The sequence below is a fragment of the Oryctolagus cuniculus genome, chromosome 3 (assembly GCF_964237555.1).
Source record: "Oryctolagus cuniculus chromosome 3, mOryCun1.1, whole genome shotgun sequence".
NCBI classification, from domain to species: domain Eukaryota; kingdom Metazoa; phylum Chordata; class Mammalia; order Lagomorpha; family Leporidae; genus Oryctolagus; species Oryctolagus cuniculus.
Window position 1 is genome coordinate 141,509,460 of NC_091434.1, and position 25,085 is coordinate 141,534,544.

The 25,085-nt window shown below is 41.1% G+C and overlaps 1 protein-coding gene across 3 annotated transcripts in view; it reads right to left on the reverse strand.

The window, feature by feature from the left end:
* Positions 1–25,085, reverse strand: part of FAM185A (family with sequence similarity 185 member A) — a 75,013-nt gene that overhangs the window by 28,425 nt on the left and 21,503 nt on the right. For all 3 annotated transcript variants that reach the window (XM_070071211.1, XM_070071212.1, XM_002712099.5), the window contains 2 exons: positions 19,025–19,066; positions 6,547–6,642 (listed from right to left, as the gene is read on the reverse strand). In XM_070071211.1, coding sequence (XP_069927312.1) covers positions 6,547–6,642; positions 19,025–19,066 — 138 coding nt within the window. The remainder of the gene's footprint in view (positions 1–6,546; positions 6,643–19,024; positions 19,067–25,085) is intronic.

Below are 25,085 nucleotides of genomic sequence, written 5' to 3' on the forward strand. Positions count from 1 at the left end.
CTCCTACTCCCTCTCCCGTCCCATTCACATTAAGATTCATTTTCAATTATCTTTATATACAGAAGATCAATTTAGTATATACTAAGTAAAGCACCCACACAGAAACACAAAGTACTGTTTGAGTACTAGCTATACCGTTAATTCACATAGTACAACACATTAAGGACAGAGATCCTACATGGGGAGTAAGTGCACAGTGACTCCTGTTGTTGATTTAACAATTGACACTCTTATTTATGGCGTCAGTAATCACCCGAGGCTCTAGTCATGAGCTGCCAAGGCTATGGAAGCCTCTTGAGTTCGCCAACTCTGATCTTACTTAGATAAGGCCATAGTTAAAGTGGAAGTTCTCTCCTCCCTTCAGAGAAAGGTACCTCCTTCTTTGATGGCCCTTTCTTTCCGCTGGGATCTCACTCGCGGAGATCTTTCATTTAGGTTTTTTTGTTTGTTTGTTTGTTTGTTTTTTTTTGCCAGAGTGTCTTGGCTTTGCTTGCCTGAAACTCTTGTGGGCTTTTCAGCCAGATCCACATGCCTTAAGGGCTGATTCTGAGGCCAGAGCTCAGCACATGTATTTGAGCAAGGGTACCTTCCCCTGACTTGCAGGTGGTCGAAGTTTCCTTATTCTCAAGGCACTCACAGTGCCTTCAGGGGAGGCAGTGGTCATCAGGACACGATGAGCTGCTCATTCTTTTGCCAACAGTCCTATCCAGCTCATCCAGTATCAAAAAGAGAGTACTAAGCGACACAGGTAGCTTTTAAATAGGATTTAACTGAGCAAGTGCTAAGAGCCAGGCACCTAATTACACTGTGTTTTCACCCCCATTTCAACTTTATGAGATATTATTGTAATTCTGATTTTATAGATGACAGATTGCTCAAGTCCCCACTAGAGCTAGTTCAATGATTTTAATCACTATGGATTTTCACACACCACCGACCCCACTGTGTGACAGGACTGGTAACCTCATGGATCGTTAGCACAACTAGAAGCCTGAGCACGTGTGGTTTTCAGTTGGACTTAGTGTATGGAGAAAAAAATCAATAAAAGGAGGCTGATTGTTTTTGACTGCTGTATAGTATTCTATAGAGTACATATCCCATAATTTCTTTATCCAGTCTACTGTTGATGGGCATTTAGGTTGATTCCAGGTCTTAGCTATTGTGAATTGAGCTGCAATAAACATTAAGGTGCAGACAGCTTTTTTGTTGGCCAGTTTAATTTCCTTTGGGTAAATTCCGAGCAGTGATATGGCTGGAGGTTGAACGGTAGGGTTATATTCAGGTTTCTGAGGAATCTCCAGACTGACTTCCATAGTGTCTTGACCAGTTTGCATTCCCACCAACAGTGGGTTAGTGTCCCTTTTTCCCCACATCCTCACCAGCATCTGTTGTTGGTAGATTTCTGAATGTGAGCCATTCTCACTGGGGTGAGGTGAAACCTCATTGTGGTTTTGATTTGCATTTCCCTGATTGCTAGTGATCTTGAACATTTTTTCATGTGTCTGTTGGCCATTTGGATTTCCTCTTCTGAAAAATGTCTACTGAGGTCCTTGGCCCATCTCTTAAGTGGGTTGTTTGTTTTGTTGTTGTAGAAATCCGGTCATTTGCAACAAAATGGAGGAATCTGGAAAACATTATGCTGAGTGAAATAAGCCAGTCCCAAAGGGACAAATATCATATGTTCTCCCTGATAGGTGACAACTAACTGAGCACCAAAAAGGAAACCTGTTGAAATGAAATGGACACTATGAGAAACGGTGACTTGATCAGCCCTTGCCCTCACTGTTGATGAACTTAATACATTAACCCTCTTAGTATTTTTTTGTCTGTTCTACTTAATAGTATTGGTTTAATTCTGTAATTAATACACAGTTATTCTTAAGTGTTGAAACTTAACTGAAAAGTGATCCCTGTTAAATATAAGGGTGGGAATAAGAGAGGGAAGGGATGTACAATTTAGGACATGCTCAAGCTGACTTGCCCCAGATGGTAGAGTTAGAAACATACCAGGGGATTCCAATTCAGTCCCATCAAGGTGGCATGTACCAATGCCATCTCACTAGTCCAAGTGATCATTTTCAGTTCACAATTGATCATAATGATAGGAATAAGAATCAAAGGGATCACATAAACAAGACTAGTGTCTGAAAATACTAACCGATAGAACAAAAAAGGGAGAGAACGATCCAACATGGGAAGTGAGATACACAGCAGACCCATAGAATGGCAGATGTCCTAAACAGCACTCTGGCCTCAGAATCAGCCCTTAAGGCATTTGGATCTGGCTGAAGAGCCCATGAGAGTATTTTAGGCGTGGAAAGCCAAGACACTCTGTCAAAAAAAAAAAAAATGACCTAAATGAAAGATCTCCGCGAGTGAGATCTCAGTGGAAAGAACAGGTCATCAAAGAAGGAGGTACCTTTCTCTGAAGGGAGGAGAGAACTTCCACTTTGACTGTGACCTTGTCTAAATATGATCAGAGTCAGTGAACTCAAAAGGCTTCCATAGCCTTGGCAACTCATGACAAGAGCCTAGGGTAATTACTGATGCCATAAACAAGAGTGTCAATTTGTTAAGTTAACAACAGGAGTCACTGTGCACTTACTCTTCAAGTAGGATCTCTGTCCTTAAAGTGCTGTACATTGTGACTTAATGCTATAACTAGTACTCAAACAGTATTTTTCACTTTGTGTTTCTATGTGGGTGCAAACTGTTGAAATCTTTACTTAATATATACTAAACTGATCTTCTGTATGTAAGAGAAGTGAAAATGAATCTTGATGTGAATGGAAGTGGAGAGGGAGCGGAAAAGGGGAGGGTTGCAGGTGGGAGGGAAGTTATGGGGGGGGGAGCCATTGTAACCCATAAGCTGTACTTTGGAAATTTATATTCATTAAATAAAAGTTAAAAAAAAAAAAGGGAGGGTGATTGAAACTGTCATTGACTAATGTTCCTTCTGAGTGGGTTACAGGCTTTGGGTACCTGGGGCAGAGCATTCAACTTTATTGCCAGAACAATCTGGTGGTGATTCAAGCATCTAAAGGAGTAAATCAGAAACAGTGCTATGTAGCTATGGAATGATTTTTCAAAACAGTTATGTGGGTTGCACTGCAAATTCACCAGCAGACTCCTATTTCCCAAGTTTTTCTTTCTCTGTTTCTTATCAAGTAGAGTAGGTAAGAAGCCCCTTCCATAAAACCATTAATCCCATCTCCATGGCAAAGACAGTCAGGGTGACATCCATTGTCTGTAAAGATTCCTTTTAAAAATGTTTATTTATGGGCCATGATTTCCTTTCTAGTCTGGTTAACGTCAATTGAATTCTCATAAGTCATTTCATACCTTCTTGGTCCTCCTAACTGAAGCTGGAAGTTTGGGGTGAGACTGATAAACTCTCCATGTATTCCTCAAAACAAGTAGGGAACTAAGCCCATCACCACACTGGTTTATGTTACATAAAAATCAACAAATTGCATTCCAGAGTTCAGATGTGACTGACAGGAGAGTCGCCGTAATGGCAATGGGACAGCTTTAGGAAAAAGTAAGCAACCCTGGAACTTTTCGGGATGAACAGATATGTGATAAATGTTTTCTCCCCAAACATAATTTTAAAAGTAGAAAATTACGGGTGGATGTAAAAAACTTTTTTCTAAAATTTTATATTTCTAAATGTATCAAATGTGATACTTAGATGAACATTTTGATCTTAAATCTGTGAGATCTTTAAAAAGTTTAAGCAATGCATAGTTCTGTCCCCTCTCCCTTCACATCTTAAACAAAACAAAAATCACCACTATCAAAACTCGACCACTGTTTGTGAATGAAGAGTTGTCATGACTTGGAAACTTTCCTAATGTCCAATTTTAACATTATCTTTTTCTTGAAAGAGAACTCTTTGGCCTCCTTTATTTATTTATTTTTTTTACTTTGAGAGGTTGAGAAGAGAGAAAGAGACAAATAGAGTCCCCATCCACTGGTTCACTCCCAAATGCCTGCAACAGCTGGGGCTAGGCCAGAACGAAGGCAGGAAGTAGGAACTCAGTGTAGGCCTCCATGTGGCCACCGCTGGCTGCCTTGTACACTCTGCACCAGCAGGAAACTGGAGTTGGGAGCTGGACCAATGTACTGAACCCAGGCCCTATGATGTGGGGCACAGGTGTCCCAACTAATGAGGCCAAATGCCTGTCCCTAGCTCTTTTGACTTTGTAAACTTTTTCATGGTTATCTACATCAACCCTATCCTTTAAAAATTCAGAAGTAAACTATTCCAGCACCACTTATTGAAGGCATACTATGTTAATACTAATTTTTCCAGGGACAAAAGGCTAAGGGGAAAAGCCCATTCTCAGGTGCAGAGATGACTCCCAAGCCCAGCACAGCTTCTCTGAATGGATGGACTAAGTTCACCATATGCACTTTTCTAAGGAGAGAGAAAATGGCACTCTAACTCTTTTTTTTTTTTTTTTTCACATGGCAAAACAGTGATGACCCAAGACACTCAGGTGGCTGGCTCTGAACTCTACAGCAGGACAGTGGCAGCGTCAGAATGGTCTCCAGATGTTCAGAACTGACCATTAAGCCAGGAGTCCTGAATAAACTTCTATTGCTTTAAAAAGTTACTGATCCCAAAAGGAGTGAGAACCGAGAGATCTGAAGCAAGACGGAAATCTTTGTTTCTAGTTATCTTTAAGCTTCTGCCAGTAACATGAACAAAAATTGGAATCTCATCAAATTTTGCATCACATACTATTTCAATAGTTGCTGGAATAATATTCTAAATAATACTGAAAATAAGTGTCTGAAGATCAACAATCTTCAAACATTTTAAAGTTTTTTTGTTTTGTTTTACTTTTTTTTTTCCGCTCACCACATAAAACAGCCAACAACTTCCATGTAAGAGCTGTTTATTCAAAACTTTGTTTCCACTCTGTTATTAGTCACATTGATGGTTTGTGTTTTTTCTCCTTTGGTCTTCATAATAAGAGGGGCAATTATGTGACCTATATGGCATCTACAGTTTACTCTGAATAGTACTATGGAATCTCTTAGGAATTTAGTGATGTTAGGTTATCCTGGTTTGTTACCAAATGATCCTGAGAAATCACACCAGTGTATCTGCACCAGTTCCCCCTTTAGGCCTCTGTATTCTGTTGTTCTTCTCTGGCGCCCTGAGAAAGCAGCCTTCTCAGATGAAACACTTGTAAATCAACATGGCAAAGTAATGACTAAGAGCAGGAACAACCAGTCACTGTAAGGAAAAACTTTCCCTGTGATACATAAAGCTGTGTATGCAAGAGCTTCTAGACTTGGTTTTAAAAATATTTTTTAATATATAGCTACAGTTCTTAGCTTTCTGCACTTCCCCCAAGCTACCTCAGCCCCTACAGCCAGGCACCTGTACCCAAGCCACCTGGTACCATGCACATGTACATGCGTGTGCACATAGGCATACCCACAAACTCATATTTGTCGCTCCCCATCTTCGTGGAGGAACGACACAGGACCCTGCGCTGTTCTTTCGTCTGCTCGGCCCTCCCCGGGTTTGCTGCTGGTTCTTCCCGGGTTGGCTACTGACCCTTCCACCTCCGTGGAAGGGCGGTTCCCCCTAGCCACTTTCCCCACTTCCGCGGGGGAGCGGCACACCGCCGGCCGGCTCTCTCGGGGGCTGCACAGGTGTTCCTTCAGATGTTCCCCGGTGCATGTTGTCTCTCTCCTCCTTTATAGTCCTCTTCCACCAATCCCAACTCTGCTACTCACACGCCGAGTACGCTGCTCTCCTCCAATCAGGAGTAGGTCCTACAGTTTATTGGTTGAACTGGAGGCAGCTGTGTAGAAGCTGTTTCTCCCTTCTCAGCGCCATATTGTGGGAGAGCAGATGCATAGAGTAAGTCTTAATTCCAGTAACTTAGTCTAGTCCGAGTTGCTCCCAGTTGCTCCCCACAATATTTACCTTTCAAGTGAATACAAAGTATAGTGTTTTTAATGAAAGATCTGGACTCTTAGAAAAAGGTATTTGAATTAGAAATTAATTTACATAGAAAGACTTGTCATAAGTCTTGATCTTTCAAGAGACTAATTTAGCAATAATCACCTTAGAGGTGATTTCCTGGTAATACCTTTCATTCAAGGTCAGATTTTACTCTACATGTGATAATCTGAGAAAGTGCTCTTACAAGCTGGTAGAAAGGCTGCCAAAGGAACGTATGGGAGCATTTTACCTTCAGAGAATATTCTATTTGACACATATGACTAAAATGAAAATCCCACGCAATAACATTAAAAAATTCCAGAATAAAAGACAGTCAAAATATTACATTTTCATATGTACAACAGAGGGAAAGACAGTCTTCAGAGCCATCTGTCCCAAAAGTTGTAAAGCCCATTGGTCTACAGAGCTAGCAGCCAGTCCTTAAGTCATGTTCTATCAGAAGAAATTTTCTTAAAAGTCACTATGTCGGTATAGACACTCTGACCATCTGTTTCCTGAGTGTTACATAAAAACTTCCTTACACCATATGTCAAAATAAAACATTCCAGTTGGCTAACCTTCATGGGATTTCAATTCCACTTTCCCCAGTTGGCTCACATAAACATCTATGGCACCCTGATGAGTTGAAGCTTTTAGACATCCAGAGGATGAATCTGGGAGGAAGAGAAAAACACAAGTACAATCATTCTTACTTCAGTAAATGGAACCATAAACTTGAAATAAAAGGCGCTACTTTAACATTAATAAAAGGAACTCGGGATCAAAGAAGGTTTCGTATTTTCCTCAAAAATAAAAATTGCCATCATTTGCATTAAATGTAAATAGTACTAGAAATCTACTCACAGGCAAAAGAAGAAGCTCTAAATCTACAGCAGCCCAATAACTCACCTCCAGACGTTTCCTTTAAAACCCATTGTGTAGGAAGGCCAGTAAGATACAAGCATTGGCTTTGCTACTGAGGAATCATATTAAGGAATTTGGTAAACTTTGAACATGAAAGAGCTTTTAATAGTTCATGGAAAATGCATGCAATAAAAAAGCTATGCATGGATTTAAAAATTATTTTGCAGCAAAATAAACAACTTTAAATTCTGTTTTCCATAAACATTTTGAAGTCGCCTTCTCCTTATTAAAACAGTCCTCCCTCATATATAGTCCCACTTCAGCAGCAGCAAAGATAACAAAAATCCAAACCTCTCTGATAATTTCTCCTTTAGCAAATTTACTAGTAGTAGAAAAGTATTCCTAATAGTAAAAGGTAACATAACAGTTTTAGTAGAGGGACAGAAACTCGGGGTGGGGGGGCTTGCAGAGGACATTGAAGAGTGAATGAACCTTGCTTATATTTAATATTTCTTTTCAAGGTTTTGGAATTAAACCAGTATCTTCAAGTCAGGGTGAGAGAATCATATTTAAGGCAGTCTTGATTTTATACTCAAAGTTCTCTGTCATTAATGACCACAGCTTTTTAAAATTTACTTATTTAAGGATTGGCATTATGGTGTGGCAGGTTAAGCTGCTGCCTACAACACCAGCATCCCATCTGTGCACCATTTCCCTACTAATGGCCTGAGAAGGTAGTAAAGGATGGCCCAATAGGTTGGACCTCTGCCAGCCAAGTGGGAGATCTGGAAGAAGTTCCTGGCTGCTGGCTTTAGCCTGGCCCAGATCCGATCATTGTGGCCCTCTGGAGAGTGAACCAGTGGATGGAAGACCTTTCTCTCTGTCACTCTTTCAAATTTTTGTAAAGCTTTGTTTTATATATTTGTCAAACCAATGGTTAAGAATATTATACTACTACTAGTTTTGATGATTTATGATTACTTTGAAATTTACTATATATGTGTGAAATGGTCATTTTTTCATTCAATTATTGTTTATAGCTGTTGTCTATATTCCCACTAAACTAGGGACTTTTTGCTTCTTACTTGTTAAACGTATTTGGTGAAACATTCAGTCTTTTTATTGTAATGTAAATTTAAAGTGTTATCTCAAAAACTAAAAAAAAAAAAAAAAAGAGGGAGGGAAAGGGACAGAGAGAGAGAGGAAGTATGGATGGAGAGAGGGAAAGAGGAAGCGAGTATTGTTGTATTCTTGGAATTTTGTCTACAAAGCATACTGAATCTGTTAAAAGCTAATTAAAAATTTTTGAAACAGGAAAAAATAAAATTAGATGGAACACAACCACTAAAAATAAATAAAGTACGTGTGAAAAAAATAAATCTTAAAAAAATTAATTTATTCAAAAGGCAGAGAGACAGAGATCTTCTGTCTTCTGGTTCACTCCCCAAATGGTTGCAAAGGCCAGGGCTGAGCCACTCAGAAGCCAGGAGCCTGGAACTTGAGTTGTCTTCCACTGACTTCCCAGGCACATTAACGGGGAGCTGGCTTGGAAGGAGAGCAGCCAGAACTTGAACCAGCACATCATCACAAGCAGCAGTTCAACCTGCTGGGCCACAGGACACCAGCTTTAAGTCAGCCAGTATTTCAAGTTCAAGGGAAAACTGATAGAATCAGAGACAAGGAAGAATGATAAGTGGTTTCTCCTTCTTCCCCTTCTCTCATGGCAATGGAACCTTGAATTTAATATTCTGACTGCTTTAAAGTCAAAAAATACTTTTTTAACAGAGGCTTCTTAAAAGCATATTTTATCAAGAGCTTTTATGACTTCAACGTGGAGATCAAGTAGGGAGTGTGGTGAAAGTTATGCTAAAATTTTTTATATTATACTTTTTACAAAATGATAGAGACAAAACATTTGGTTTTCTACAAAGGAGCCAACATTTTTCTTTAAAAGAAATTTTTTAAAACTCTAAACAAAGGCAATAACTTTGGAATAAACTGTTTAAAATATGGCTCAAAGATAATTTATAATATATCTGTCTCTAATCTATACTGAAAAATGTCATTCCTCAGACCCAATTAGTTTGTCAAGTAAACACTGATGTTGAAAAATTAAGACTGTAGAGAAATGGACATAGAAGAATGGACAAAGATGACTACAGGGTATTTCCAAAAATTTATGTAAATGGAATTAAGATAGATTTATTTTGGTATAAAACATTTTGAAACCCATGCATAGTTTTTTCATAGTAGACACTTTTCCAAACTTTTTGGAGACCTTTCTTCATACTTTACTGCTTAGGAACCAACAGAAACTCGTTTTAAAACCACTTACTGGCTGGCGCCACGGCTCACTAGGCTAATCCTCCGCCTAGCGGCGCCGGCACACCGGGTTCTAGTCCCGGTCGGGGCGCCGGATTCTGTCCCGGTTGCCCCTCTTCCAGGCCAGCCCTCTGCTGTGGCCAGGGAGTGCAGTGGAGGATGGCCCAGGTGCTTGGGCCCTGCACCCCATGGGAGACCAGGAAAAGCACCTGGCTCCTGCCATCGGATCAGCGCGGTGCGCCAGCTGCAGCACGCCGGCCGCGGCGGCCATTGGAGGGTGAACCAACGGCAAAGGAAGACCTTTCTCTCTGTCTCTCTCTCTCACTGTCCTCTCTGCCTGTCAAAAAAAAAAAAGTAGCTGAATAAAAATATGGTTAAAAAATGGAGTACACAATATGTGTGCATATAGAACAAAGTAAAATATTTAAAGCATTGGTTTGATTTCTTGCTTTCACTCCAGGGAAACACACACACACACACACACTTTTTATGTGGATCATTAACATTGCTTTCACTTCTTCTCCCGCCACCCATGGGAAATAACAGCTAAATAACTACATCTTAAGCCACCAAGTAATTAGATCCTCATGCCATCAGTCAGGAGTTCTGATAATGATAACAGCTCATTCCTTGGAGTCTGTCAGAATCACAAAAAATAAAACTTAATGTGTGTGTTAGAAAGAGAAAGCAAAGGTGATAGTTACAAACCATGCAGCAAAACAAACCCAAATGTTCTTTTATGTAATATAAGTTATTCAAATGAAAATTATCAATAGTAAAACTAAAGCTCACTCACAAGATTTCATATTTTGGAAATTCAACAGATATTGTAGGAAGCCCTCAGGGAAATATATAGTGAAGAGTGATTAAGAAGTGAGCAGAAATTTTGAGTCCAGACAGTGGTAGGAATTAAGTAGACTCCCACAGAGCGTTTTCTACCATTGCAGTTCTGGGCAAAGATCTTGTTGATCTGGAAGACTCCACTGAGATTTCTTGGAAAATTACACATGCAAAAGGGAAAAACTGATGTCAACCATCGCCTTAACACTACATACAACCAGAAAAAGAGATATGCGTAACATACGCTATGCTAAGAGAAAACAACTAAACTTGAAAAGCTAAAATTCTCTCAACTTTGCACTTTCAATTCAAAAAAATGGAGAACTTTCTCAAAGATATCCGAGCACCTTCAGGAAGTTCTTATGGTTTATAAAGTTACTTCAAGTTTCAAAACATAACTACTAAAGAACAATACAAAAGATAATGTCTTCGTTTCTGCAACGTGATTCACACTTTCAAAGCTACATTAATTGCAGCGACAAGGAACAACTTAGAGTTTTTATTTATTTTTACTGATTTGAAAGGCAGAGAAAGAGAGTGAGAGACCAAGAGAGATCTTCCATCTGCTGGTTCATTTCCTAAATGCCCACAGCAGCCAGGGCTGGGCTGCCCAAAGCCAGGAGCCTCTTCCTCACTCTAGCTCTTCCATATGCATGGCAGGGACCGAAGTACTTGAGCCATCACCAGCCTGCCAGGATGCATAGTATCAGGAAGCTGAACTGCAGGAGGAGGAACTGGGACTCAAACCCAGGTACTATGACACAAGATGCAAGTGTCTCACTTGGTGTTTCAATTGCTATGCACATCGCCAACCACTGGAACATTTTTTTATATAGGACACAAGGGTTTGAAATGGCAGAATGTTGTCACTTCAAGTTTTTTTTTTTTATTTAAATGTTTTAAATTTATATAAATGGAACAAATTTCAAGTAACTCATACATATAGTTTTAAGAACATGACACTTCGCACCCCACCCTCCCTTGCTCAATTCCATCCTTCCTCCTACTTCCTTTTTTATTTTTCTTTTAATTTTCGTGAGAATATACATTTCTTCTTTGAGAATAAGTTTTATCATTAATTGAAGAAGCACCTAAGGAAACAAATAATGGAGTTGGGCACTTAGGCTTATCTAAAACTTATGAGACATAAGACTATCCTCCACTTAATACTCTAAAATGAAGTAAATCTTTGAGATTTTACTTTCATGAGGACAGAGGTCCTGCATGGGAAGTTGGTGCAGTGACTCCTGTTTTTAATTTAACAGTTAACGCTCTTATGTCTGATGTCAGTGACCACCTGAGGTGTCACTCCCCCATTCGCGGAGGAACGACACCGGACCCTGCGCTGTTCTTTTTGCCCGGCCCTTCCCGGGTTAGCTGCCGTTCCCTCACTCGCGGAGGAATGACGCCGTCCCAGGTGCCGCAGAGGGGCAGCACCCCCGCCACGTTCCCCGTTTCTGCGGAGGAGCGGAACACTGCCAGCCGGCTCACTCAGGGGTTACTCAGGGGTTACTCAGGGGTTATTCAGGGGTTGCTGAGATGTTCCTGGTACATGCTGTCTCTCTCCTCCTTTATAGTCCTCTTCCACCAATCCGTGCTCTGCTGCCCACACGCCGAGCACGCTGCTCTCCTCCAATCAGGAGCAGGATCAGCTCCTGCAGCTTATCAGTTGAATTGGTGAGGCAGCTGTGCAGAAGTTGTTTACTCCTTCTCAGCGCCATATGGTGGGAGATCAGATGCATAGAATTAGTCTTAGTTCCAGTAACTTAGTCTAGTCTCAATTGCTCCCCACACTGAGGCTCTTGACATGAGCTGCCTAGGCTATGGAAGCCTTTTGAAGCCACAAACTCTGGCAGTATTTAGACAAGGCCATAAGCAAAGTGGAAGTCCTCTCTTCCCTTCAGAGAAAAGTACATCCTTCTTTGATGACCACTTCTTTCCACTGGGGTCTCACCCAGAGGTCCTTCATGGGAGACACTTTTTGTCACACTGTCTTGGCTTTCCATGCCTGAAATGCTCTTATGGGCTTTTCAGCCAGACCAGAATGCCTTAAGGGCTGATTCTGAGGTCAGAGGGCTTCAAGTAAAGTTTTAATGTATGTCCTGTCTAGGTATTTTGCATTAGCAAGGTAGCAAATAGAAGACTGAGCTCATGAGAGACACAAAAGGCAAAGAAAAAATAGCTTTCCTTTAGATATAATTAACAGGGTACAACTTCTGACAGTGGCTTACAAAAGAGGCACAGGAGGGCAGAGAGAGTAAAGCTAGGTCAGCAACTCTATCGGCACTCCTTCCCCACCAGAACCTACCATCAGGCTTTGCTTACCCCTCTTGACTCATTTTAATTGGAAGATGGGATAGTGCTGTTCCAGAAAAGAGGTATTACAGGCTGAGTAGCCCTAACCGCAAAATCTAAAATCTAATGTTCCCAAATCTGAAACTTGAAGCACCAACATGATGTCTCAGTGGAGAAGTCCACACCTGACATCACGTGATGGGTCTTAGTTCAAACGCCACACACTAAAAATACTGCATAACATTATCATTAGGCAACATGTGTAAGGTGTATAGAAGCTATAAATGAATTTCTTGTTTAGACTTGAATCTCATTTCCCAAGATATCTAATTCTATTCTTGCAAATATTTCCAAATAAAAATATCTGAAATCTGGGGCCGGCACCACGGCTCACTAGGCTAATCCTCCACCTTGCAGCGCCGGCACACCGGGTTCTAGTCCCGGTTGGGGCGCCGGATTCTGTCCCGGTTGCCCCCTTCCAGGCCAGCTCTCTGCTGTGGCCAGGGAGTGCAGTGGAGGATGGCCCAAGTGCTTGGGCCCTGCACCCCATGGGAGACCAGAAGAAGCACCTGGCTCCTGCCATCGGATCAGTGCGGTGCGCCAGCCGCAGCGCACCGGCCGCGGCGGCCATTGGAGGGTGAACCAACGGCAAGGGAAGACCTTTCTCTCTGTCTCTCTCTCTCACTGTCCACTCTGCCTGTCAAAAAAAAAAAAAAAAAAAATCTGAAATCTGAAACACTTCTGGCCCTAATTTTGACAGACATAATCCAACTTTCAATAGCACTTCAGCTTCTGAAAGGAGCTCAGAAGTAGGCTAGAATGTACATACAACATCCAAATGGCTGACGAGATAAGCTTATCAGTTATATTAACTAGAAAAACAGCATCCTAACTACACTTACTTCTCGATAAAGGAATCATTGAGAGAACTCTTGAGATCAAATAGAATGATATCTAAATCATATCAAATCTTCCATTCCAGTTTCATAATATTTTACAACTTCTGCTCTGGGCCCACTCCAATATTTTGAAGTCTTTGCTAGGCGTAACAATTTCCTCCTTGGGTGCCTATGAATCTCTTTTTGTTACTTTGTAACTGTTTTGCTACTAACTGCAGACCTTAAGTCATGATTTGTAGAGTTGCCTTCAACTTTCTCCAGTAAATCTTTAGTTTTTTTTGTTTTGTTTTGTTTTTTTGACAGGCAGAGTGGACAGTGAGAGAGAGAGAGACAGAGAGAAAGGTCTTCCTTTTTTCTGTTGGTTCACCCCGCAATGGCCACTGCAGCCGGTGCTGCGCCGATCCGAAGCCAGGAGCCAGGTGCTTCTCCTGGTCTCCCATGGGGTGCAGGGCCCAAGCACTGCAGCCTTCCTCCACTGCACTCCTGGGCCACAGCAGAGAGCTGGCCTGGAAGAGGAGCAACCGGGACAGAATCCAGCGCCCCGAATGGGACTAGAACCCAGGGTGCTGGCGCCGCAGGTGGAGGATCAGCCTATTGAGCCGTGGCGCTGGCCAATCTTTAGTTTTAAGGAAAACACAAACCAACCAATCAAGAAATTCCATATAAAATAAATATTATACAATTCACATCTTTAGAATTAAGGTACCTAGCCCAGAATTTTCTCAGCATTAATAACAACAGGTTTTCAGGCTCTAAACTAGAGTTGATAAACTGTAACCTACCTCCTATTTTTTGTTCATAAAGTTTTACTGAAACACAGACATACCTATTTGTTTCTCTATTGTCAGTGGTTGCTTCTGTGTTACAATAGAGAGATGGTCTGGACAGACTGTATGGTCATATGCCAAAAATAGCTACTATCTGGCCTTTTTACAAAGTCTGCTAACTCCTACTCAAGAGCAATACATTTTTTTTTTGAGAAAATGACTTATTTCCCTCAAAAACGTGAAAAATTTGATTCAATTTAAGAAAAACACATTTCCCCAAATTACTGGCACCAGCTCTTTTCCAAGGCTTCAGTAATGCAGAAAGAGCTGTAAGATTCTGACAAAATGAAAAAAAAAAAAAAAGAAAAGAAAAAGAAAGGTGCTATCTCAAGGCAGTTCTAACTTTTCATTGACCTGGTGCTCACTATTTTCTGTTGGTAGTTTTTTTAAGATGCAAAGTTACTTTTTTTATTTTTTAAGGATTTATTTATTTGTTTGAAAGGCAGAGTTATGGAGGGGCAGAGGCAGAGAGAGTCTTCCATCCAATGGTTCACTCCCCGGCTAGCCAATATGGCTGGAGCTACACTGATCCAAAGCCAGAAGCCAGGAGCCTCTTTTAGGTCTCCCTCATGGGTGCAGGGGCCCAAGGACCTGGGCCATCTTCCACTGCTTTCCCAGGCCATAAAAGAGAGCTGGATCAGAAGTGGAGCAGCCGAGACTCGAACCGGGGCCCATAGGGGATTCTGGCACTGTAGGTGGCAGCTTTACCGGCTATGCCACAGTGCCGGCCTTTTCTGTTTGTAATTGAGTTGTCTCCAGAAGATTTATTAAAGTTGGAAAAATCATACAGCATCTACTTCTCTGGTTATCAGTAAAAATTAGAATGGAATTTCACAAATCAGTGAGTTTCAGTTCCAGAAATATTTGAAAGAGGAAACTCATATCAAATCTCAAGCCAACTTTGACTTCTGTATGTGTGGGGCAGTTTTTTGCTGTGTTCCCCTCCCACTCTCTTGTCCTCCCTTCCTTTTCTGATTTAATGCTACACTCTGGACATACAAGATTAGAAATAATAGTATAATATTTTATGTTCTGCTTTATTCATTCAACAGACTATCATAAATATGTTTTTATTTTGCTGACTCTAGGGCTATGCTATTATTATGTTACTGAAGGCTGAATAACATTTCACTCCATAAGATATACTAATACATATTTAACTTACTGGGAACAATAAAAGGTACACCATCTTTTGCTAGGGTAAACAAAGAAATGAGTATCTTTGTGATTTCTCTTTATATCCTTACCAGATTATCTGATTAGGAGAAGGTTCAAAAAAAGAAAATACAAGAACAAAGGGATGTCCTCCTTTCCAATATGGGTACACATCTCCAATCTACCCTACAAAATGGTTCAACTAATTCAAGCTTGAACTAACAACTTCTAAGACTCCGGGTTTCACCATCATCTTACCACCACTGGGTATTATCAATATTTTAAGTCACAACTGCTCATATATTTAGGTTAGTAATGAAGTGGGACAACAGGGCAAGTGTTTCTCCTGCAAGAGCTCAGCAGTGTTTATCATGGTCCTGTGCTCTTCTCATCTCTCTCTCTCACATACACCCATATACACACAGCGCACAAACGTGAATATATGAGGGCACATCAAAAAGTCTGTGACAAAATGGAATTAATGTTTATTTTGGTATCAAAACAGGGATATTTATGCATAGTCTTTTTCATAATATGCATTCCCCATGAACTTTGTGAAGACCCCTAACATAAGCATATATGAGAGTGTGTGTGTGTTTGTGTGTGTATAACAAATATCTTTCTAGTTTACCATTTACCTTTTACCTGGCTTATATTTTATTCATACAAGAAAAGAAAAGTTAACCCAGAATTATATACCTACTGGCAAGAAAGGAGGTAAAATAAAGACTATTTTCAAGAAAGAATACTAAGACAAATTGTCACCAGCAAACCTGAACTATAAGAAATGCTAAGGAAATGATACTATTTATAAATTCCTGTCTTCAAGAAGGAAATAAAGCACTAGAAATAGTAAACAACTAGGTTAACAAAGATATTATTTTCTCCTCTCAAATTCTTTATATATGACAGTCTAAAGCAAAAGTCATATCAATATATTACTGGATTTATATTATAAATAGATAGAAGATAGCCTATACTATAAAAGGGATAAATGAGCCCATCTGAATCACTAGAACATTCACTAAAAATTAATACAAATAGTATAGCTAAAAGGCCAAAAGAGATTAAAATGAAACTCCAAAATATGTTCACTTAATGCAAAAGGAGGCAAAGAAAGGAGGAAGAGAGAAATAACAGCAGCAAAAAGAAATGAGACAAAATCAAACAAATGGTGGACCCAAACCTAATCATATCATTAATGATATTACATTATAATGGATTACATATTCCAATGAAAAGAATTTTCAAAGTGAATTTTTGAAAGTACCAACCATATGTTTTTTATAATAGAATATTTTTAGATATAAAATAGATTTAAATATACAGAAAAAAGATATACCATGTTAATATTAAGTATAAGAAAACAAGAATGAATTTATTATTACTAAATTAAATGCCAGAATGTGAGAGTATGGGGACGACATTGTGTGTGGCAGGGTAAGCCACTCTCTGTGACACTGGCATTCCCTGCGAGCGCTAGTTTGAGCCCCGGCTGCTCCACTTCCAATCCAGCTCCCTGTTAATGCATCTAAAGAAGCCGCAGAAGATAGCCCAAGTGCTTTGGCCTTTCCCATCCACATTGGAGACCTGGATGGAATTCCTGGCTCCTGGCTTTGGCCTACCCCAACCCTGAGTGTAGCAGCTATTTGGAAAGTGAACCAGCAGATAGATGATCTCTTTCTGTCTCTCCCTCTCTCTGTAATTTTGCCTTTCAAATAAATAAATAAACAAATAAATCTTAAGAAAGAGATAGAGAAGGAGACAAAGAGAGAGAGAGCGCCTTCATTATTATCAAATGAAGTAGATTAGACAAAGATTAAGAGTGAAGAAGGATATCTCATCACAACAAAAGGTTAATCACCAGGAAGACAACAATCGTAGATATGTATATACCTAAATAACAGAGACTGAAAAGTTAAATGTAATGCTAACAGAATTCGTTTCTCAGTAACTGACAGAATAAGATTAAAAAACAAGTCAGAATAGAACTCTTATTTCAAGTGCACATGTGCATTCATAAGCGAGATGATAAAATAAGTCACAATAAGAAACAACTGAAATCACAGAGTATGTTCTCTGACAAGAATGCAATTACACAGCAGTCAGCAAAAATTAGAGATGTAGGAGAAATCCTAAATATATGAAAACTAAGCAATAGACCTTCATGGATCAAAGAATAAATCACAAGCAATATTAAAAGCTTATTAAATACAGGATAATGAAAATATAATAGATCAGAATATGCTTGAAATATTTATTTTCATTAATTTGAGAGATGTTTTCCTTATAACTTATAATTTAAATGACTTATAATTTAAATGCTTATCATTAAATAAATTATAATTTAAATGCTAATGTTAACAAAGGAAGTCTAAAGTCAGTTATCTGAAGTTTTACCTTAAAGTAGAAAAACAACAAACTCACTCAAAGTACATAAAAGTAAGGACATGATAAGATAAGCACCAAAATCCAAGAATCGGAAATCAAACAACCCAAAACTTAACAAAGCATACAGCTAATTCTTCAGAAAAGTCACAAAACTGATCAAGTATATCTCACTAATCAAGACAAAATAGACTATAAGTACCAAAATTACTATAGCTCCTATAGATATAAAAGCATAAAGCACTACTACGAAAAACATTGTGCAAACAAATTTTTTAAAATAAATAAAGTAGACAAACTCCCTGGAAATATCAATAACCAAAATATGATACCAAATAAAATAGAAAATATGAATAGATTTATAGCATTAACATGATTTAATTCACTATCCAAAACATTCCCACATAGAAATTTCTCTGCTGAATTCCTTCAAATATTTAAGGAAGAAATTACACCAATCTTACACAAACTGGGAGAAAAGGAGGGAAACTTTCTCAACTCATTTTATAAAACAGCATAACTTTGATGGCAAAACCTAGAAGGACTGAATGAAAAGCAAACTACAGATCAATATTTATCATGAGCAGGGATGTAAAGTCATTGATAAAATAATAGTAACCCAGGGGCCGGCGCCCTGGCACAGTAGGTTAATCCTCCGCCTGCAGTGCCGGCATCCCATATGGGCACCGGTTTGAGTGTCGGCTGTTCCTCTTCCAGTCCAGCTCTCTGCTGTGGCCTGGGAAAGCAGTGGAAGATGGCCCAAATGCTTAGGTCCCTGCACTCATGTGGGAGACCAAGAGGAGGCTCCTGGCTCCTGGCTTCAGATTGGCACAGCTCTGACCACTGCAGCCATTGGGGAGTGAACCAATATGAGTCTTTCCCTCTCACTGTCTGTAACTCTACCTCTCAAATAAATAAATAAAATCTTAAAAAAAATAATAGTAACCCAAATCCAACAATTTATAAAATGATAATACAACATCGCCAGATGGGTTTTTTCCGCTGGGAATGTAAGATAGGTTTAACGTGAAAAATCACAGTGGACTTACCCAAGTGCAAAATCTAGCCAGTGGTTCCATCCAACTTCAGCCCCACCAAAGGACAGAACCAAATAACAAGCCCGGTCTAACCCAAGGACACTACCAGCTAGCCTATCCACAGCCCCAGGCTGGACTGACTAGTGAAAGTCAGTGACATAATTTATACCTTTCTTTCCTTTCAAAGAGTTAATATGGATATTTGAAAAATTCAAGAAATTTTAAAGTGTGTCTTAACACCATGCTTAGGTCATTTTTATTTTTGAGTGGACATATTCAGAAATTGGATCTACCTGTATTTGACTTCGATATCAGGATCTTTTCAGGTTCATTAGCTAAACTGTAGACTTTATATAGATGAATAAAGCATCACAAACAGCAATTTTTTAAAAATGAGCAAAATTTACCAGCTAGCAGTTTAGTACATACCTACAGTGATGTTACCCATCTTGCTTTGTAATGTTATATCACCTATAAAAGAAAAAGGAAAGAGAATTTTATGTATTAGAGATAATCAAGAAAGGAACGATGTGAAATAAAATCCTAAAACAGGGTTGGACATCCACCAAGTTATTTAGTAACACTTATATTGTTGTTGGCAATGTTTCTCAGTATCACAAATCCAATCACAAATTTAGCTTTAGAGATCTTTCTCCACTTCCAAACCTTAAGCTTTCATAACTAACTACAAAACAAACCACTGTACTTCCTAGGAAACACAGAAGAAAAAATTGATACTTCCAAAGCCCATAAATGAAAAAAAAATTATTCAACTGTACTCACTACACATTTTAACTTAAGCATTAATATATTTACCAGACCACACAAAGCCAAGTTTTGAACCAAGTAACACTAAAAGATTGTGTGGAAAAAATGACTTTTTTAAGAGGCTAGCTGCCAAGTCTGTTTGTTAGATTAAAGTAGTTTCTGAGCCAAGCATTATAGTAGTTTGGGGTAAGAATAATGAATATGTAGAAGTATGACTAACAAAGCAAAATCTTCAAAGGTTTCCATCTTTCAATAAAAATGCATTTTCCAGGAAAAATATGAAATAGTCCAACCATTGTTGCCAGCCATCTTCCCCTAAAGCCAAAATTAGCAGGGTTTTTCTTCATATGTGTGTTTGTACGTATAAGTAATTCTAGAGCCAGGAACTTCTATTTATTCCACCAAAAATGTAAGCAATAATATTACATTTTCAAACATAATTCCAGAACTATACAAGAAAGTAAAAGAAATATATTAGTGTCAGGATTAATCCAGGATAAGTAAACTCATTTATCTCATTTCATGTGTTTTGTTAATACTGAAGGTATCAATGTCTGGGAAAAGGCACTTGATTCATTTCCTGACAGACAGATGTGCCTGATTACCAAAAACAGAAAACAAAAAACCACTCTAAAAGTCTAACATTCCATCATACTTCATGTGAGTACATGAACAAGGGTACATTTGTGGAGGGATAAAAACTTGGTCTGTGTGCAGAGTCTCATAAAATTAACTTTCAAGTCTCAGTGGGTTACCAGGCTGTGAAGATGTTGTTAAAAGTGTTAAGCAAATATTATTTCTCTGGTGGGTCCTATACACTCTCAGCCAATTGTGACATCCAGTAAGTATGCACCAGCACATGCAAATAGTGGCCAAATATCATATAGCTTCGAAGTGAGCTTCCAACCATCCCTGTCCGCCAACACTCATGCCCTTGTGCAATCTCCGCACCTCCTTTGCAGGCTGGACTTAGTGATTTGCTTTTAACAAAGACAACCAGAGGAAACTGATGGGGATATCACCTCTAAGATTAGGTCACCAAGAAACTCTGCTTCCTATCTTGCGAGTCCTGTCTTGCTCTTCTGGAAGCCAGCTGCTATGCCGTCAACTGCCTGTGGAAGAGAACGCCAGCCAGCAGGGTCAGAACTGAATCTTGCCAACAACCAGAGGAGAGAGCTAGGCAGATTCTTCCTGGGTTCAGTGTTCCGGTGAGCCCACAGCACTGGCTGGCAACTTGATCATAGCCTTGTGAGGGATGTTTAGGCAGAGGACTCAGTGAAGCTGCATTCACAGCCCTGGCCCATGCAAAATATAAGATGATAAAGGTCTGTTTTTATTTGCTGTGTTTTATGATGTTAAGGATGCATAGGTAATCAGTATATATGCTAATACTTGAAGTGAGGTGCTGTCATAATAAATGCCTAACAATGTGGGATTCACTTTGGAATGTGGCAGCAGGTGGAGGCTGGAAGGACTTGTGCATGTTATAGAAAGTCTCAATGGCCCGGAACAGACTCTGAGCAGAAATCTGGACTTTGAGTGAAGGTTCAAAAGAAGTGAGGGAAATGTTTTTGAAAACTGAGGGAAGGAGGAACCATGGTAAGTTATGGCAGAAACTTAGCAATGCTATCATCTTTGGAAATGGAAAGTAGGAAATGCATCCAATGAACTGAATTATCTGGCTAACAACATGTTCCAACAAAGTCAAAGCATTACAGGTGCTGGCTGTTGCTCTCCTCCCACCCCTGCTTCCTTGTTTTTTTTACAGTAAAATGTGAGAGGAAAAGATAAATTGGGGGGCTGGTACGGTGTCATAGTGAGTAAATTTGTCACCTGCAGTGCCGGCATCTCATATGGGCACCAGTTCAAGTCGCGGCTGCTCCACTTCCAATTCAGCTCCCTGCAAATGTACCTGGGAAAACAGTGGAATATGGCCCATGTGATTGGGCCCTTGAACCCACATGGAGACCCAGATGAAGCTCCTAGATCCTGGCTTCTGCCTGGCCCAGCCCTGATCATTGCCATTTGAGAAGTGAACCAGTAGATAGAAGATTTTCTCTCTCACTCTGCAACTCTTTCAAATAATTAAATTTTAAAAATAAGAAAATGAGGCCGGTGCCACGGCTCAATAGGCTAATCCTCTGCCTTGCAGCGCCAGCACACCAGGTTCTAGTCCCGGTCGGGGCGCCGGATTTTGTCCCGGTTGCCCCTCTTCCAGGCCAGCTCTCTGCTGTGGCCAGGGAATGCAGTGGAGGATGGCCCAAGTGCTTGGGCCCTGCACCCCATGGGAGACCAGGAGAAGCACATGTGTCCTGCCATCGGATCAGTGCAGTGTGCCGGCCGCAGTGCGCTGGCCGCAGCTGCCATTGGAGGGTGAACCAATGGCAAAAGGAAGACCTTTCTCTCTGTCTCTCTCTCTCACTGTCCACTCTGCCTGTCAAAAAAAAAAAAAAAAAAAAAGAAAATGATAAACTAAAACCAAAGAAAGGCCTGATTTAAAAAAAATGGATCTGGGCTTGAATGGTTTTGCAAATTCTCAGCCTCTTAAGGTGGCTTCCAGATGGTTTGAATCTAGGGAACTGCTAGAACATGACCTAAAAGAAAAGCTGATGGGTGACAGTGAAGACTTTTAGTAAGACCCTAGAAAGGTCAATGATGATACCTTACAAATCCTCTCAACCAAATAGGCCATCTGGAAGGCTTGAGGATATTATCGCAACATCTCTACAGGAGCCTGTAGTTTGAAGAGATTCTGAGATATTGGCTTTGGTCTGCTGGAATAAACCTCAAGGAGATTCACAGGGCACTGATACAGTTTTTTTTTTTTTTTTTAAGATTTATTTTATTTATTTGAAAGAGTTACAGAGAGAGGTAGACACAGAGAGAGAGAGAGAGAGGTATTCCATCTGCTGGTTCACTCCCCAGATGGCCACAACAGCTGAAGCTGTGCTGATCTGAAGCCAGGAGCCAGGAGCTTCTTCCAGGTCTGCCATAGCAGAGAGCTGGACTGGAAGAGAAGCAGCTGGGACTAGAACTGGTGGCCACATGGGATGCCAGCGCTTCAGGCCAGAGCTTTAACCTGCTGCACCACAGCGCTGGCCCCCTGATATAGGTGTTTGTTTGTTTGTTTGTTTGACAGGCAGAGTTAGACAATGAGAGAGAGAGAGAGACAGAGAGAAAGGTCTTCCTTTTCCATTGGTTCACCCCTCAATGGCTGCTACGGCCGGCACGCTGCGGCTGGCGCACTGCGCTGATCTGAAGCCGGGAGCCAGGTGCTTTCTCCTGGTCTCCCATGCAGGTACAGGGCCCAAGCACTTGGGCCATCCTCCACTGCCTTCCCGGGCCACAGCAGAGAGCTGGACTGGAAGAGGAGCAGCTGGGACAGAATCCGGTGCCCCAACTGGGACTAGAACCTGGAGTGCCGGCGCCGCAGGCGGAGGATTAGCCAAGTGAGCCGCAGCGCTGGCACCCCTGATATAATTTTTGAGAGAACTGTATGAGCAAACACACCAGGAACTTGGACAAAAGGGATGGTAGCAGTACAAAGTGAGACCATCAGATACCCAAAATTCTAGAACTACTCAGCTGCAATCATATTATATTTCATTAAAAAGCAAAGATGACTCAGAGGGTGGAAACAAGAGCTCAGAAGGAAATACATAGAAACATCAAGAATTATTCTTGGGGCCGGCGCCGCGGCTCACTAGGCTAATCCTCCGCCTAGCGGCGCCGGCACACCGGGTTCTAGTCCCGGTCGGGGCGCCGGATTCTGTCCCGGTTGCCCCTCTTCCAGGCCAGCCCTCTGCTGTGGCCAGGGAGTGCAGTGGAGGATGGCCCAGGTGCTTGGGCCCTGCACCCCATGGGAGACCAGGAAAAGCACCTGGCTCCTGGCTCCTGCCATCGGATCAGCGCAGCGCGACGGCTGCAGCGCGCCGGCCGCGGCGGCCATTGGAGGGTGAACCAACGGCTAAAGGAAGACCTTTCTCTCTGTCTCTCTCTCTCACTTTCCACTCTGCCTGTCAAAAAAAAAAAAAAAAAAAAGAATTATTCTTGGGCATGGACATCTAATCAAAGAACTGGCAACATTTGCCCACACGAATTCCAAAATCCCTAGGGGTCAGTAACTCCTTTGCATCTCCCTTTCTCCTTCTTTTGAACAAGGAAGTCTACAGCCATTGTCTTATACCCAGACTGTCATGTATGGTGTTAGGTGATGTGTGTGTCTGTGTGAATGTGTGTTGGTAGAAGGGGAGGAAGGGGAAAATTAGTATGTCACTTTAGTTCACCAGTCTCCAGATTCAGAGGAACTGCACTTGAACTTTACTTAAGGCAGGGATTATACTGAGGAGGCTGTCCTATACCTGAACCTGACTTTGATATGGAGAGTCTGGAGTTTTGGCTGATGCATACTAGGATGACACTTCTGGGAAGCCTGGGAGAAAGGCAGTGTATTTTGCATGCAGAAGGGATGCTGTGGTTTGTGCCCCAACAGTTCATGTGCTGGAAGCTGCGTTCCCAGTGTGGCAGTGTTCAGGTGGTGGAATCTTTAAGACGCGGGGCCTCATGGAAGGTGGTTAGCTTGTGGGGGGGGGGGGGTCCACTCTCATCAGCTGGTCTTGCTGAGTAGGTTTGTTCTTGCAGCAGTTAGTTCTCATGATGCGTGAGGGTTGGTATAAAATGAGGTGAAGCCATGAAACCATGTGCTTGGTCCCTGTGCACATGCTCTTTACCTTTCTACCTCTGCCACACTGTGATGCAGCCAGGAAGCCCTGGCCAGGACACCGGCACCAGGCTATTTGGAGCTTCCCATCAACAGAACTGTGAGGCAAATAAACCTCATTACTCACGAAGTACTCAACCACAGGCATTGTATAATTGTAACACAAAGCAGACACATGCAAGGGGTGTTAAAAACTGGGGAGCCAGAAGACAGACTGGCCATCTAATACCTTACAAGGTGACTGGGAGGATGCACACACAGAAAATTTAAATCATTATGTATGGGGAACCGGCGCTGTGGCTCACTTGGTTAATCCTCTGCCTGTGGCACTGGCATCCCATATAGGTGCCGGGTTCTAGTCCCGGTTGCTCCTCTTCCAGTCCAGCTCTCTGCTGTGGCCTGGGAGTGCAGTGGAGGATGGCCCAGGTCCTTGGGCCCTGCACCCACATGGGAGACCAGGAGGAAGCACCTGGCTCCTGGCTTTAGATCAGCGTAGCTCCGGCTGAAGTGGCCATTTGGGGGGTGAACCAACGGAAGGAAGACCTTTCTCTCTGTCTCTCTCTCTCACTGTCTGTAAACTCTACCTGTCAAATAAATAATTAAAAAAAACTTTATGTATGAATGATTATAAGCTAACATCCTAAGTGAACAGCATGAATTAGGCACCATAGCTGTTCAGAGGAAAGAGATCAAAATGACCTGATATGGAGGGAAATAGTCATACAGAAGGTATCACTTGAGCTTGAGATTTGAAACATGAGTAAAATTTGAATATGCTAAAGAGTTTCAGAGGATGTTTGAGGAAAAAGAATCACAAAACAAAGGTAAAAGACCAAACTACACACAGTGTATTTAAGTCATGTGGTTCAGGGAAGCTGAAGCAATTCGGCAAGCCTATTAGGACAGGAATCATGCCTGTCTGATTTATCTCCATACCTGGAGAGCCTGGCACAGTGCCCTGTATGCAGTAAAGACTGTTTGTTTTTGAACAAATGGAAGGGT